Genomic DNA, 15,490 nt, shown 5'->3' with positions numbered 1-15,490 from the left:
CTTCCCCCACCTCACCCTAGTTCCAAACTTCCAGCTCAGCACTGTCCCCATGACTTGTCCGGACTTGTCCTACCTGCCTATCTCTTTTTCCACTTATCCACTCCACCCTCTCCTCCCTGACCTATCACCTTCATCCCCTCCCCCACTGACCTATTGTACTCTATGCTACTTCCTCCCCACCGCCACCCTCCTCTAGCTTATCTCCACGCTTCAGGCTCACTGCCTTTATTCCTGATGAAGGGCTTTTTGCCCGAAACGTTGATTTCGAAGCTCCTTGGATGCTGCCTGAACTGCTGTGCTCTTCCAGCACCACTAATCCAGAATGACAATAAATGTTGCCTAGCCAGTGACACCCTCATCTCATGAATGAAACAAACAAAAATTGTTCTGGAACTGAGTAGTTTTATTTGGCGATTTCAGAGGGTGCTTTAAGAGGCAACCACATTGCTGTGGGTGTGGAGTCACGTGCAGGCCAGACCAGGTAAGGATGGCAGGTTTCCTCCTCTAAGGGGCATGAGTGAACGAATTTACAACAATCAACTGATCACACTGGGCTAGCTTCTACTTCTATATTTTTGTTGAATTTAAATTTCCCCATCTTCCATGCTGCGATATGAACCCAGGTCTGGATTGTGATTTTTGAGAAGATTTGTATCTCAGGTTGTGGATCAGATTGTAAGTTTGCTCGCTGAGCTGGAAGGTTTGTTTTCAGACGTTTCATCACCATACAAGGTAACATCATCAGTGAGCCTCTGGTTAAGTGCTGGTGTTATGCCCCACTTTCTATTTATGTATCTTGGTCTCTTAAGGTGGGTGATATAATTTCTAGTTCTTATTCTCAGAAGTTGGTAAATGGGGTCCAAATCGATATTTTTGTCAATGGCGTTCTGGTTTGAATGCCAGGCCTCTAGGAATCCTCATGCATGTCTCTGTTTAGCCCATCCTAGGACCTCAGGTCTCTTTTCAATTTTTCCCCTTTCACCCTAAACCGATGCCCTCTAGTTCTGGACTCATCCACCCTAGGGAAAAGATCATGACTATTTATCCTAGCCTTTCCCCTCATGATATAAACCTCTAGAAGATCACACTTCAGCCTCTGAGGGAAAATGTAGCAAACTATGTTGAAGTTTGCAGAGGAAGTCGAAGGAGGATCATAAACCTCGATCAGGATCAATCCAGCGATGTTATGGAGATGGGTGAAGGATTGGCATGGATTTGGACAGCAGCAATATATTCAAGGATTTTGGAGTTGGTGCCCAGAGGTCTGGATTTTTCAAAAGCTGAAGAGTTTACAGCAGGGAAATCTGAGGCTATCGAGGTAAGAAGTCCCGTTGAACAGCCAATTGCCTGCCCAGGGTCTTTTGGGTCGAGAGTGTGGTGCTGGAAATGCACAGCAGGTCAGACAGCATCCGAGGAGCAGGAGAATTGATGTTTCAGCATAGGTCCTTCATCAGGAATTAAGTCCTGCTCCTCGGATGCTGCCTGAGCGGCTGTGCTTTTCCAGCACCACACTCTCGACTCTGACTTCCAGTATCTGCAGTCCTCACTTTCTCCATGGTCTTTTGTGTGCCAGGCAATCAGAGGCTGGCAGTTTCTGGCCATGACATCAGTAAGACAGAGCTGCCAGCTCCCAGATCCTATCAATTAATCTTTAAAAGTCATTAATTAACCTCCTGAGGGCCTTACTGAGTGGCAGGGTAACTAGGTCGGAACCAAATCACTGTGCTGGTGATAAAGGTACGGGTATCTTGGTATGCCAACTCGTCCCACCACCTTCCCCATCACTTCTCAGGTGAAGATTTCACCCTTTGCCTTTCAATAGTTAAAGTGCAGATGCATAACTTTCAATCAACAGCATCTATAAAACAGCATGGAGCTAGTTAAAGGTCCTCTTTACAGGAGCGTTACCAAACAAAAGTTGAGAAAGCAATAGTGGGATAGGTGTAGGTAAAAGTATAAGTTTTAAGGAGCGTCTTCAAGGGAGATAGAGAGGCTGAAAGTTTTATGGAAGGAATTCCAGAGGTAAGGGTCTAAGCAACTGAAAATACAATCCCCAAAGGTGAAGCAGTCAGACCTGGAGGAGTGCAGATAATGTGGGCAGGGGAGGTTATAAAGAGATGGAAGTGTTAACTCAAGGCTTGTAGTTGTAGAGTCATAGAGATGTACAGCACGGAAACAGATTCTTCAGTCCAACACTTCCCTGCCAACCAGATATCCGCACAGTCCTTCCAACTCCTATACTCAATGCTCTGGCCAATAAAGGAAAGTATACCAAACTCTTTCTTCACTATCCTATCTACCTGCAACTCCACTTTCAAGGAACTAGGAATCTGCAGTCTATGGTCTCATCATTTGGCAACACTCCCCAGGTCCTTACCTGTCCTGGTTTTAAAGAAGAGAATTATGAGACACAAACACGTACAGGAGATCAGAAACTGATTTCTGTCAAACATCATGCACCTTATGCATATCCCACTTTGAGAATGGTCAGATCTCTGAACTATTCATGGCTTACACTGAGAACCTGGCAATGAATGACAGCTGAGGAGTATTGCAGCATCACAGCACCGCTAATCACAGGCATCACCACTGCCAGGCTAAGTGATCAGATCATTAACAAACATTCCTGGAGTTGAAAATGGCGGCTTGTATTTCCTACACTGCTTTCCCCTCTGGAGATCGGACTTCACCACGCACACCTGGACTGACCGAGAGGCCATTCAGCCCCTTGAACCTTCTTGGCCATCCAATGGGATTGTGGACTGTGTTACGACACACTTTTGCAGCAGGTGGGACTTGAACCTAGACCCCCTAGCCCAGAGGTAGGGACGCAGCCGCTGTGCCACAAGACCCACCCCCCAACAAGATGGCGCATGGTCTCTATCCTAGAATCATAGAGGTCTACTGCATGGAAACAGGCCCTTCAGCCCAACCTGCCCATGCTGTGCAGTTTTCACAATTAAACTAGACGCAGTGTCCTAACCTCCTCTGCCTGCCTGGCTCTATAGCCCTTCATGATATTATTACCTAGCAATAATCTATCAATCTCAGAGTTGGGACAATTAATCATACCACCATCTATTGCTTTACTATGGGGACAGTTCCTCACTTTCCCTAGCCGTTGGGTGAAGCAGTGTTTGTGGAGAGTTGCTTCTGTATGGCCTGGCCCTGATTTTAACACTACATCCCTTCCTCCTGCACTCCATCACCAGCAAGGGAGAATAAAAGACGCTTCATCCCATTGACCTTGGCTGGCAAATAACCGAGCCCCACGGTGTTTCCTTGTGACGTTTTTGGTTTGACTGCTTGAGGTGTGAATGAGCCCGCACCCACATTCCTCCCTACCTCCTGGATGTCTCGCCTCTGAACATTCTCTCTCTCTCTCTCTCTCTTCCCGTGGGGAGACACATGGTCTCCGTTCACCACCTCCATCCTCACAAGGGGATCGCTGAGATCAGGGACTTACCGGAAAGGGTACCGCAGGGAAGGCAAACCTACTCCAGCCACCGTGCCACCTGGACTAGTTTCCATTTACAACATCCATGTGATACGGTATCCTTCACTTTTTAATAAAAAAAGAATCTTCTACCCTGATCGCAGTTGAACTTTAAATTAAGGGAAATGAAACTGAAGAATTCCCAATAACAGTTTTCAGGAACAGTTATTAAATTGTTATGCATGCCAAATCAAAATGTAGCCACCATACCTGATTCTGAAGGTATCTGATCTCTAATTGATAAAGAAAAGTTGCCTATGGAAACACAAGGAGAAACCATTAAGATGACACATGCTGCAATCGTTGCCATTGTTATGGACCAGGCCAGATCCCTCCTCAAAATATCTTAAGAAGGTAGCCCAAACCCTAACTTTTCCTTATTTTAAAGGCAGATGTGAAGTGGGTGATTCCAGGTGTGATGCAGCCGGTCAAACCACTTGCCTTTAAGCAAAACAGAATTTATTTACACATTATGGTTGGAACACAACCAAAAGAAAACAGAATTTAGAATAACTGAACTTTCCAAAAATTCAACGACTCGATACTGCAACTCAACCAAAGAGCTGTTCCAAATCCCGTAACATCCCATAAACACATCCCTTTGGCAAAAGGTAAATTCAAATACAGGCTCTCACAGGCAGGAGAGATTTCAGAGACAGAAGCCAATCAAGAATCATCTGCTGAAGCTTGGAACCTTTCTCTGGACTGCAGCAGGTTCTCACTGTTACAACTAAAAGAAACTAGAAAAATCCTGAACTGGGAGAACTGGCCATTCCCTTGCCATTGTTAACTAGTCTCTGTCCAGACATTTCGGCACCTCTGCCTTTATGGTCTCTCTTAAGAAAGACCCAAGAACAAAATAACCTTGCTAAAGGGGCAGCTTCGTCACACTATCTAGATGGAACTAATATTTTATTCACTCCCTTCTTCGAAGATAGATCTGTTTCACTCCCATTCATCAGACCCACTGTGCTATTTGTCCTTTCCGTTGCTCAATCATGGTGTTTTACTTTAAGACTACAAAGTGAGGTTATTTTTTAAGGTCATAGGCTCCCTCTAATGTTTTAGTGTGTGAGTGCACGCCCTTCCTCACTCCAGCCAATCCCTCCCCCCCTCTCCTCGGGGACAGAAATATAGGCCGAAAGAATCCTGCCTGCAGTCCCCAATATAACACGGAAGTTGTGGAATTTACCATTTGGATGCACCACTGTTTACCTACAAAAACTGAGAAAATGTGAGCTGAGGGTCCCAGACAATTTATCATCCACTGAGCCTCCATGGACATTGAGAGAAGTCAACTGTGTGATAGCCTCCACAGTTAAATAGCATACTAAACTAATCAAAGACCCCTCCCATTTCAGTTATGCTCACTTTCCCTCTTTTCCATCGTGCAGAAGATACAAAAGTTTGAAAACACGTACCAACAGATTCAAGAATAGTTTCTTCCCTGCTGTTATCAGACTTATGAACAAACTTATGTTTATTAGAGCTGATCTTTCCTTGCATCTTCTCTGTGGCTGTACCACTATAGTCTGCATTCTGTTCTATTACCCTGATGTACTTATGTAAGGGACGATTTGTCTGGTTAGCAAACAAAACAATACTTGTCACTGTATCTTGTTACATGTGACAACAATAACTCAAATCAAATCTAGTAAAGAGGGACTTGTACAGTGCCTGTCATGCTCTCGGGCAGTCCCTAAGTGCTCAGTTAAGGAGTTTGTAGTTGCAATCACTATTGTGTTTGTGGCATACAGTTTGCACACAGAAAGCTCCCACAAGCAGAAATGAGATCTGTGTTTCTAGGTTATAAATATTAGGAGAGCACCTGAGGGAACTCCTCAGTTCTTCACATCATGTATGAGAGGTCAGAGCACAGTCTTCATTCCACACCTGTGAGAAGGCAGTGCAACACTCTGTCTGCACTGCACCAGGAGTTGTCAAGCTGAATTTGGCCTCTGCTTTGGAGCTGGAGCCAACAACTGGTGTCACTGAGTCACAGCAGGACATTGGCAATTGGAGCAAAATACTGTCTTTGGAGTGACATGTCCAACCGTAATCTTGTCACTGTGAACCAGTTCAGACTGAGCATCAGAGCTGGGAACAATGCAGACTGTATGACACGGGGCCACACCGCATATTGACTTGCCCGTTGGTCACAGCAACTATTAATTAATTTTTAAACTTTTCATCTGCAACACTCACATTCCTACGTTAATTGTACTTACAGGGAGGCCAGGGATGAATATCCATACATACAGCTGGGTTAACCTGCAAGGAAAAGAAATCAAAGTTGGTAAATGACTGGGAAGGTGTCTCTAAATTCACAACAGGCACAGAGTATGTGCTGATAGAACTGAATTCTGAGAGATTTAACCTTAATCATGAACAACCAGTCCCAATAGAAATTCCTGCGGAATACATAACCTTACTAATATGTTTATGAGACAATTCGAAACACATGGTACAAGGTACAATTTCTTCACAGTATGGTTTAAAATTCTTATTTGCAAGTAAACAGATATGGCTAATTCTTCACATTTTGTTCTAAGTCAGGGATAAAGAAAGGCCAAAGCAGGCATCTGGCTCAGCACACTTTAGGAATTGGTATGCAACGTCCGACAGGATCAACGGGTTCAAATCACAGGAGCTCCTGTCAGTCAGACTCAGTTGTGTAATGGAGTACTTTCAGTTCATAACCCTGGTGGCATGGCGGGGGTGTTGTCTAGTAGGAGAACATTCCCCATCAAAAGGAAAGGACTGACCTGCACTTCACCCTGAAGAGGTTTGCATTAAGCCTGTTTAAGTGTATCTATTACTGACAGCGTATGTGGAAATAATGACAGTCCCCCACCAAGTTCCCCTGTAGCGAAGGAGGCTCTCCTCCCCCTAGATCCAATTTATTTGGACCTACTACAAACTCTTTCTTTCTTAATTCATTCATGGAGTGTGGGCGTCACTGGCTAGGCCAGCATTTATTACCCAACCATCCCTGAGGGCAGTTAAGAGTTGACCACTTTGCTTTGGTCTGGAGTCACATGTAAACCAGACCAAGTAAGGAGAGCAGCCTACTGTTGAAGCCATGATTGAATTCTCCTCTGGCAGTTGATTGGTCTGAAATATCTGCCCGCTCGGTGACAAGATGTCCCACTACCAAGAGCTGATAGCCAATTAGGCAGCTCTTCAGCACCTACACACTGCCACTAGGAGCAGTGGCCAGTGCTGGAACTGCAGCAATTCCAGGAGCAGAGAATACTGAGGAGATCTGGAGTGCAGGCCCAAGGGGCTGGGCTTGCCAAGGATGGTGAGGGGGGTAGGGTTGACATCAAGAGTAGGTGGTGATCTTCCAGTGGGGGCAACCCTGGTCACAGTCATGTGGCACAGGGCGCTCAATAAGGAGGGAGCGAAAGAGAATAACTAGAGAGAGGGTAGGCCTCTTAAAGATCAAGGAGGTCATCTTTGTGTTGAACCCCAGGAGATACTAAATGAATATTTTGCTTCAGGTTTTACGGGTGGAGAAAGAAATGGAGTCTAGTGAATGCAAAGAAATAAACGTTGATGCTTTAAAAGCAGTTCACACTGCAGAAGAGGACGTTCAGGAGGTCTTAAAGAATATAAAGTTGGACAAATCTCTGGGACCTGATCTAATGTATCCCAGAACATTGTGAGAATTAAGAGAGGAAATTACACGATCACTTACAGAAATATTTGTATCACCCATAGCGATGGGCGAGGTGCCTGATAATTGGACGGTAGCTAATGTTCTGCCTTTGTTTACAAAAGATTATAAGGAGAAACTAGGGAACTATAGACCTATGGGTCTGACTTCAATTGTGGGTAAATTGTGGGAGATGATTATGAAAGGTAGGATTTATAGACATATAAAGAGGCAAAAATTGATTCGAGATAGTCAGCATGGTTTTCTATGAAGAAAATCATCTCTCACAAACTTGATTGAGTTTTTGAGGAAGTTACCAAAAAGATTGATGATGGCCGAGCAGTAGACATTGTTTATTTTGATTTTAGCAAAGCCTTTGACAAGGTTCCGTATGGTAGACTGATTAGTAAAGTTAGGTCACATGGGATTCAGGGTGAGCTTGCCATTTGGATACATAATTGGGTTAACAGCAGGAGAACAGTGGGTGATGGTGGAGGATTGCTTTTTGGACTGGAGGCCTGTGACCAGCGTTGTTCCACAGGGATCGGTGCTGGGTCCACTTTTGTTTGTCATTTATAGAAAAGATTTAGATGTGAATATAGAAGGCATGGTTAGTAAGTTTGCAGATGACACGAATGTTGGTGGCATAGTGGACAGTGAAGAAGGTTTCCTAAGATTACAAAGGGATATTGATCTAATGGGTCCATGGGCTGATAAATGGCAGACAGAGTTCAATCTGGATAAATGTGAGGTATTGCATTTGATACAACAAACAAGGGTAGGGCTTATACAATTAATGGTAGGCCCTTGGGTAGTGTTGTAGAACAGAGGGACCTAGGGGTGCAAGTATAAAATTCTTTGAAGTTTGCCTCACCTATGGACAGGGTGGTTACAAAGGCATTTGGCACACTTGTCTTCGTTGCTCAGTCCTTTGAGTTTAAGAGATGCAACATCATGTTGAGGTTGTAATGACATTGGTAAGGCCTCTTCTGGAATACTGTATCCAGTTCTGGTCACCAGTTATAGGAAGGATACTATTAAGCTGTAGAGAGTTCAAAAGTGACTTACCAGGATGTTACTGGGTACTGAAGGTTTGAGTTATAAAGAAAGGCTGGATAGGCTAGGACTTCTTTCACCAGAGTGTAGGAGGTTGAGAGGTGACCTGATAATGGTATACAAATAATGAGAAGTATGGATGGAGTTGATGGTAGTTGTCTTTTCCCTAGGATTTTCAAGACTAAGAGGCACACTTTTAAGGTGAGAGAAGAGAGATTTAAAAAAGGCTTAAGAGGTAAATTTTTAATAGAGAGGGCAGTTTGTGTATGGAGTGAACTTCCTGAGGAAGTGGTGGATGTGGGTACAATAACAATGTTTAAAAGACATTTGGATAAGTACATGAATAGGAAAGGTTTGGGGGGATATGGGCCAGGAGCCGGCAGGTGGGACTGGTTTATTTTGGGATTACACTTGGTATGGACTGGTTGGACCAAAGGGTCTGCTTCAGTGCTGTATGACTGCTCTATGAGTCCCTCTGTGTCTGCAGTTAAAAAAACTACAATGGTGGGGTGAAGCCTTTAAATGATCTTTTAAATGCACTAAGGTTAAGCAGGCTGCCTAATATTTACGCCACCAGGGGTAAAATAACTGCAGGACGCATAGCCGCCCCTCCCATTTGGCCCAATTTCATATCCCTTTAACCTTGCAGTCTGCTGCCTGAGTCAAGAGTGTGGTGCTGGAAAAGCACAGCAGGTCAGGCAGCATCCGAAGAGCAGGAGAATCGACGTTCCGGGCATAAGCTTTTCATCAGGAACCTTATGCCTGAAACGTCGACGCTCCTGCTCCTCGGATGCTTTTCCAGCGCCACACTCTTTGACTCTGATCTTCAGCATTTGCAGTCCTCACTTTCTCCCAGTCTGCTGCCTGAGGCGGGTATGTAAAATTCCAGCCACTCTCACCATGAATCACAGCAAAACCCTTTAGATGTCTTAAAGATCTCTCAGGTCAGCTTCTCTTTCGGCAGGTGCTGCCAGATATTTCCAGCAACGTTGTGTTTTCAGTTCAGGAATCAGTCTTATGGATTCAAGAATTCCATGCCTGTTCCACTTTTCTCAATGGGTATGATCTTTCATTCGGTCAGTCCTGGGATGTGGACATTGCTGGCTGGTCTGGCATTCACTGCCCCATCCCTAACTGCGCTTTGAACTGAATACCTTGCTAGGATCATTTGAGGGAAGATGTACTCCCCGAAAGAACAGAGGAATCCCTACAGTGTAGAAACAGGCCCTTCGACCCAACAAGTCCATATCAAACCTTCGAACAGTAACCCACCCTGTCCCATTCCCCTACCCTATTATCCTATATTTACCCCTGACTAACGCACCTAACCTACACATCCCTGAACACTATGGGCAATTTAGCATGGCCAATTGACCTAACCTGCACATCTTTGGATTGTTGGTGGAAACCGGAGCACTCAGAGGAAACCCACACAGACACAGGGAGAGTGTGAAAACACTATGTATAAATGAACCAGATGGGTTTTTTAAAAAGATTGACAAAGGGCCACTATTGGATTAGAGTTTAATTTGATCATTCGATTAAATCTAATTAGATTAGATTTTAATTCCAAATTTTTATTGAATTCAAAATTCACCATCTGCTATGGTGGGATTTGAACCTGTATGAACTGGTGAATGTCTACAATTGACTGTGAATGTAATAGACCAGCTCTCTACTCCATTTTCTATTGAATTCAAATTCCACCAAGGTGGGAAACCACCTCATGTTCCTAAAACATTAGCTCATGATTAGTCCAGTTACATTACTCCATTGTCTCCCCAGTTCACCTCTCAGTTCTGCTATCATCTTTTAGAAGTTTTTAAATCATTCCCAATGTTTCAATATCCTAAGTTATTAGTCAAAAATCAGACAACACTGGGTTATAGTCCAACAGGTAGGAAGGAGCGGGGGCTCTGAAAGCTTGTAATTTCAAATAAACCATTTGGACTATAACCCAGTGTCGTGTGATTTTTGACTTTGTCTACCCCAGTCCAACATCAGCACCTCCACCTCCTAGTTTATTAGAGGAGACCAGCAGTGTTCGCATTGCAGTAAGTATGGTCTAACTAAGGTTCATATTTCTTAATACAACATCCCTGCTTTTCAGTGATTTGATTTACTATTGTGACATGTACCAAGATACAGTGAAAAATATTGTATTGCATACTATCCAGAGAAAGTATACCTTACATTATTAAGTCAGGGTAATAGAACAAAATTCAGGTTATAGTATCACAGCTACAGAGAAGGTGCAGAGAAAGATCAACTCTAACATATGAGAGGTGCGTTCATAAGTCTGATAACAGCAGGGAAGAAGCTGTTCTTGAATCTGTTGGTAAGTGTTTTCAAACTTTTATATCATCTGCCTGTTGAAAGAGAGTGAAAGATTTTATAACCAGGCTGGGAGGGTTCTTTGATAATGTTGGCTGCTTCCCCGAGGCAGTGGGAATTGTAGACATAGTCAATGGATGGGAGGCTGGTTTTCATGAGGGACTGGACTGTGTTCACAACTCTCTGTAATTTCTTGTGGCCTTAGTCAGCCCAGTTGCCATGCCAACCTATGATGCATCTGATTAGGATGCTACCCTGGTCTCTAGATATTCAGTACTGGAATCATTTTCTGTTCAGCAGCCCTATTAGTTTGTCTCAGTGCGTTTAATGATTTGTGTATCTGACCTCTGCTGATGGGGTCTCTTGAGTGTTCTCAATGGTGCCTGCTATTTGATCTCCCCACTCGCAAACAGGCTGGCCCCCTAACCTTGCTCTTGACTCTGCCTGTGCTGGTGCCCTTTAACTGGAGAGTAAAGGTGTACAGAGAACTTGTGTCCAACCACTCCAGGACCCAGCACCTTTCTGCTCCTTTTCACACCATCGCTGTACATGTTTCTGTAATGCTAATGTCCAAGCGATACATTTGGATCTTTTGGAATTAATACTTACCTGGCCACTTCTGGAGACTGTTTCAAAGCCAACAGAATGTGCTCGGTGTTGATGAAGAGAGCCCAGCAGGGAAAGCAGGCGATCAGGAGAATGAGAATCCCTCTTTGGAGAATCACTCCAATTCGTTTCAGGTTCTTACTGCCATACGTCTGGAAATCAAAAGGAGTATTTTTTAACAAGCACAGCCCATGCCTCCAGACATTCTAAGAACTGTAAAGCCTGAGAAATTACTGACCCTCACAATTCACTGCCTGCCAATGACATTTTATCCAGCACCTCCTGCTGTCTATGCATAAAATACTGCCAGTGCTGGAAATCTGAAACAAACACAATCTAGCAGCTTCACCGAATTAGTGACCAATCGGTTTTATTGAATTGAAAATTATTTCAACGGCAGAAAGCTCGAGGGTTAAAGTTTCGAGTCCGGGATTCAGAACTGAGGAAGGGTTACTGGACCCAAAACACTATCTCTGATTTCTTTTCACAGATGCTGTCAGACCTGTTCAACGTTTTCAACAATTTCTGATTTTGTTTCTGATTTACAGCATCTGCAGTTCCTTTGGTTTTCCTGTTCGAAGGCTTTGATTGATCCTGCCTATAACACACTCTCAGGCCATGCATTCCAGACTCCAGTCACTCTTTGGAGAAAGTGAGGACTGCAGATGCTGGGGATCAGAGCTGAGAGTGTGGTGCTGGAAAAGCACAGCTGGTCAGGCAGCATCCAAGGAGCAGGAGAATCAACGTTTCGGGCATAAGCCCTTCATCAGGAGAAATCAGGCTTATGCTCGAAACATTGATTATCCTGCTCCTTGGATGCTGCCTGACTGGCTGTGCTTTTCCAGCGCCACACTCTCGACCCCAATCACTCTTTGTGTGGAAAAGCTTTTCACAATGTTGATTTACAAGAATGATAATCTGGACTTCAGGGTTAAGTTATGAAGAGAAGTGATACACATTTGGCCTGTTTTCTCCAGAATTTAGAAGGTTAAGGGGGTGATCTGATCAAAGTATTCAAGGTATTAACAGTAAGAGACAAGGTAGATAAAGATAAGCTATTTCCACTGGTTGGAGATTCCGGAGCTAGAGTGTACAGTCTGAGAATGAGGTACAATCCATACAAGAGAGAAGCTAATCTATGCACAAAGGATGGTAGATGTTTGGAATTCTCTTCTACAAACAGCAGTGGATGTTAGATCAGTTGTTAGGTTTAATTTTGAGATAGATACATTTTGTTAGGCAAAGGCGTTAAGGAATATTGGCCAAATGCAGGGAAATGGAATTAGGACACAGATCAGTCATGATCTCATTGAATGAGAGTGATCTGTCGATATTATCATTAAATTATTAATCCAGAAAGTCAATGAATGTTCTGGGGACCTGGGTTCAAATCCCACCATAGCAGATGGTGAAATTTGAGTTCAATGAAAAAAAATCTGGAATTAAGAATCTTCTGAAGTCCGTGAAACCATTCCTGATTGTTTGTTTGTTGGAAAAACCAATCCTTTTCAGTAATGTCCTTCAGGGAGGGAAATCTGTCATCCTCACCTGGTCCGGCCTACATGTGGCTCCAGACGGACAGCAATGGGATTGATTTCTTAACTGCAATCACTATGAAATCTCAACAAAAAAATGAGACTGGACAGACCACCTGGCATTGACAGAGGCACCAGAAGAGACAATGGCAGAAATAGCCCAGCACCAGTTCTCCTTACTAACATCTGGGGGCTAGTGCCAACATTGGGAGAGCTGTCCCATGCACTTGTCAAGGAACAGCCTAACATAGGCATGGAATCATACGTGACAGATATATAAAGGTGTTTGGGACACTACCATCACCATCTTTGGGTATGTCCTGTCCCACCACCAGGACAGACTCAGCAGAGGTGGCAGCACAGTAGTGTACAGTTAGAAGGAGTTGCTCTGGGAGCCCTTAACATTGACTCATTGACTCCAGACCTCCATGATGTCTCATGACTTCAGGCTAATCATGAGCAAGAAAACGTCCTGCTGATTATCACATACCACCCTCCCTCAGCTGATGAATTTGCTCTCCTCCATGTTGAACAACATTTGGAGGAAGCACTGAGGGTGACAAGGGCTCAGTATCTACTCTGGGTGGGGGATTTCAGTGTCCACCATCACGTGTGGCTTGGCAGTAACACTACTGATCAAGCTGGTCAGGTCCTAAAGGACCTAGCTGCAAGACTGGGTCTGCGGCACGTGGTGAGGGAACTAACAAGAGGGAAAAATATACTCAACCTCATTCTTACCAATCTGTCAGCTGCAGATGCATCTGTCCATGGCACTATCCTTCGTCTCCTTGTGGAGGCGAAGTGCCACCTTCACATTGAGAATACGCTCCATCATGTTGTGTGGCACTATCACTGGGACAGACTTTGAACAGACCCAGTAACTCACGACTGGGCATCCACGAGGTCCCATGGGCCATCAACAGCAACAGGATTGTACTCCAGGCACTGGATACTGTAAAGGCTATTGTCTCTGACAACATTGTAGCTACAGTACTGAAGATTAGCACTCCAGAAGTTGCTGCTCCCCTGGCCAAGCTCTTGCAATACAATTACAACGCTGGTATCTACCCAACAATGTGGAAAATTGCCTAGGTATATCCTGTGCACAAAAGCAGAACAAATCCAACCCAGCCAATCATTTCCCATCGGCCTACTTTTGATCATCAATAAAATGAATGAAGGTGTCATCAACAGTGCTATCAAGCAACAGCTGCTCAGCAATAACCTGCTCAGTGATGCCCAGTTTGGGTTCCGCCAGCTCATTACACTGGACAACAGAGCTGAATTCCAGAGCTGAGGTGAGAATGACATTGATGTGAAGGGCACATTAGACTGAGTGTGGCATCAAGGTGCTCCTAGCAAAACTGGAATCAGTGGGTATCCGGGGGCAAGCTCTCCACTGATTGGAGTCATACGTGGTGGATTTTTAAGATGGTTATGGCTGTTGGAGGTCAGTCATCTCAGCTCCAGGAGTACCTCAGGATAGTGTTCTAAGCTCAACCATCTTCAGCTGCATCATCTATGACCTTCCCTCCATCACAAGGTCAGGAGTGGGGATGTTCGCGATGATTGCACAATGTTCAGCAGCATTCATGACTTCTCAGATACTGAAGCAGCCCATGTTCAAATATAACAAGGTTTGGACAATATCCAGGCTTGGGCTGACAAGTGGCAAGTAATATTCATGCCACACAAATAAAGGCTATGACCATCACCAATAAGAGACAATCTAATCACTGCCCCTTGACATTCAATGGTTTTACCATCAGTGAATCCTCCATTATCAACATCGTTGGGGTTACCATTGACCAGAAACTCAACTGGACTCACCACATAGTCACAGAGGCTACAAGAGCAGGGATTCTGCAGCAAGTAACTCACTGCCTGACTCTAAATGACTAATCAGGAATGTGATGGAATACTCCCACTTGCCTGGTGGGACAGACCACAAACACCGTATCGAGGACACATTGATGATGTCACCTAGCGAGGCGATGAAACGTCTGCAGAAAACCACACAGGTTTGGCGAATGAATCTGTGACCTCATATTGCTGTGTGCTTGGAAATCAGTCTTTAAAGGAAGTTAGTGAACCAGCTGGTTTTTACAGCACTCAACAGTAACTATATGATCCTCATGAGACCAGCTCGTTACTCCAGATTTTATTTAATTCAAATTTCACTATCTACCACAGTGGGATTTAACCTGAGGCTCTGGATTACGCTGATTGCTGTTGTATCTGTTTTGAGATCCCTAGCTTCTATCACCATTCTGCCGCTTTGATCTCTTCCTCCTGCCTTTCTACAGGCCAAGGTGAGGTACCTGTGCTCAACATGGAACCTTGGTCAGATCTAAGGCACAAATGTCATCATAAACTTGTTTCTCTTCAAATAACTGTTCAATTTTTCCAACCAGTGCTGACTGACTGTTGTTGACTCTCCAGGGCAATACTGAGGGAGTGCTATCTTTCCAGTGAGATACTAAACTGAGGTCACTTCTGTCCTGTTAACTAGATCTAAACCGCCCTATACTGAGGAAAGTCAGGGGAGTCCTCCCCATTCTCCAAGCTAATAATTTATCCCTAATTTAACAGTGAAACCAGACGAGATTGAATCTTACAAAGAGTGCCAATCACATTCAGTGGCAGGTAGGTGAGTGAGGGGATAAGGTGGTAGGTGAGTGAAGGGATGGGGTAGGAGATGAGTGAGGGGATAGAATGGGGATGAGTGAGGGGTTGTGGTGTGAGGGGATTAGGGTAGGAGGTGAGTGAAAGGATGTGGAGGGAGGTGAGTGAGGGGTTGGGGTG

General features: G+C 44.4%; 1 protein-coding gene across 1 annotated transcript in view; it reads right to left on the bottom strand.

Moving 5' to 3' along the window:
• The window catches only part of LOC122564210 (multidrug and toxin extrusion protein 1-like), a 74,769-nt gene that overhangs the window by 42,345 nt on the left and 16,934 nt on the right, over nucleotides 1-15,490 (bottom strand). Inside the window, exons 4-6 of the mRNA XM_043718906.1 lie at nucleotides 11,154-11,302; nucleotides 5,725-5,767; nucleotides 3,707-3,751 (exon numbers count right to left, since the gene is read on the bottom strand). Of these exons, the coding sequence (XP_043574841.1) occupies nucleotides 3,707-3,751; nucleotides 5,725-5,767; nucleotides 11,154-11,302 (237 nt within the window). The remainder of the gene's footprint in view (nucleotides 1-3,706; nucleotides 3,752-5,724; nucleotides 5,768-11,153; nucleotides 11,303-15,490) is intronic.

Source organism: Chiloscyllium plagiosum, chromosome 28, assembly GCF_004010195.1.
Source record: "Chiloscyllium plagiosum isolate BGI_BamShark_2017 chromosome 28, ASM401019v2, whole genome shotgun sequence".
Taxonomy (NCBI): domain Eukaryota; kingdom Metazoa; phylum Chordata; class Chondrichthyes; order Orectolobiformes; family Hemiscylliidae; genus Chiloscyllium; species Chiloscyllium plagiosum.
The sequence above is the reverse complement of the archived record's forward strand: the minus strand, read 5'-3'. Positions and strand labels throughout refer to the sequence as shown.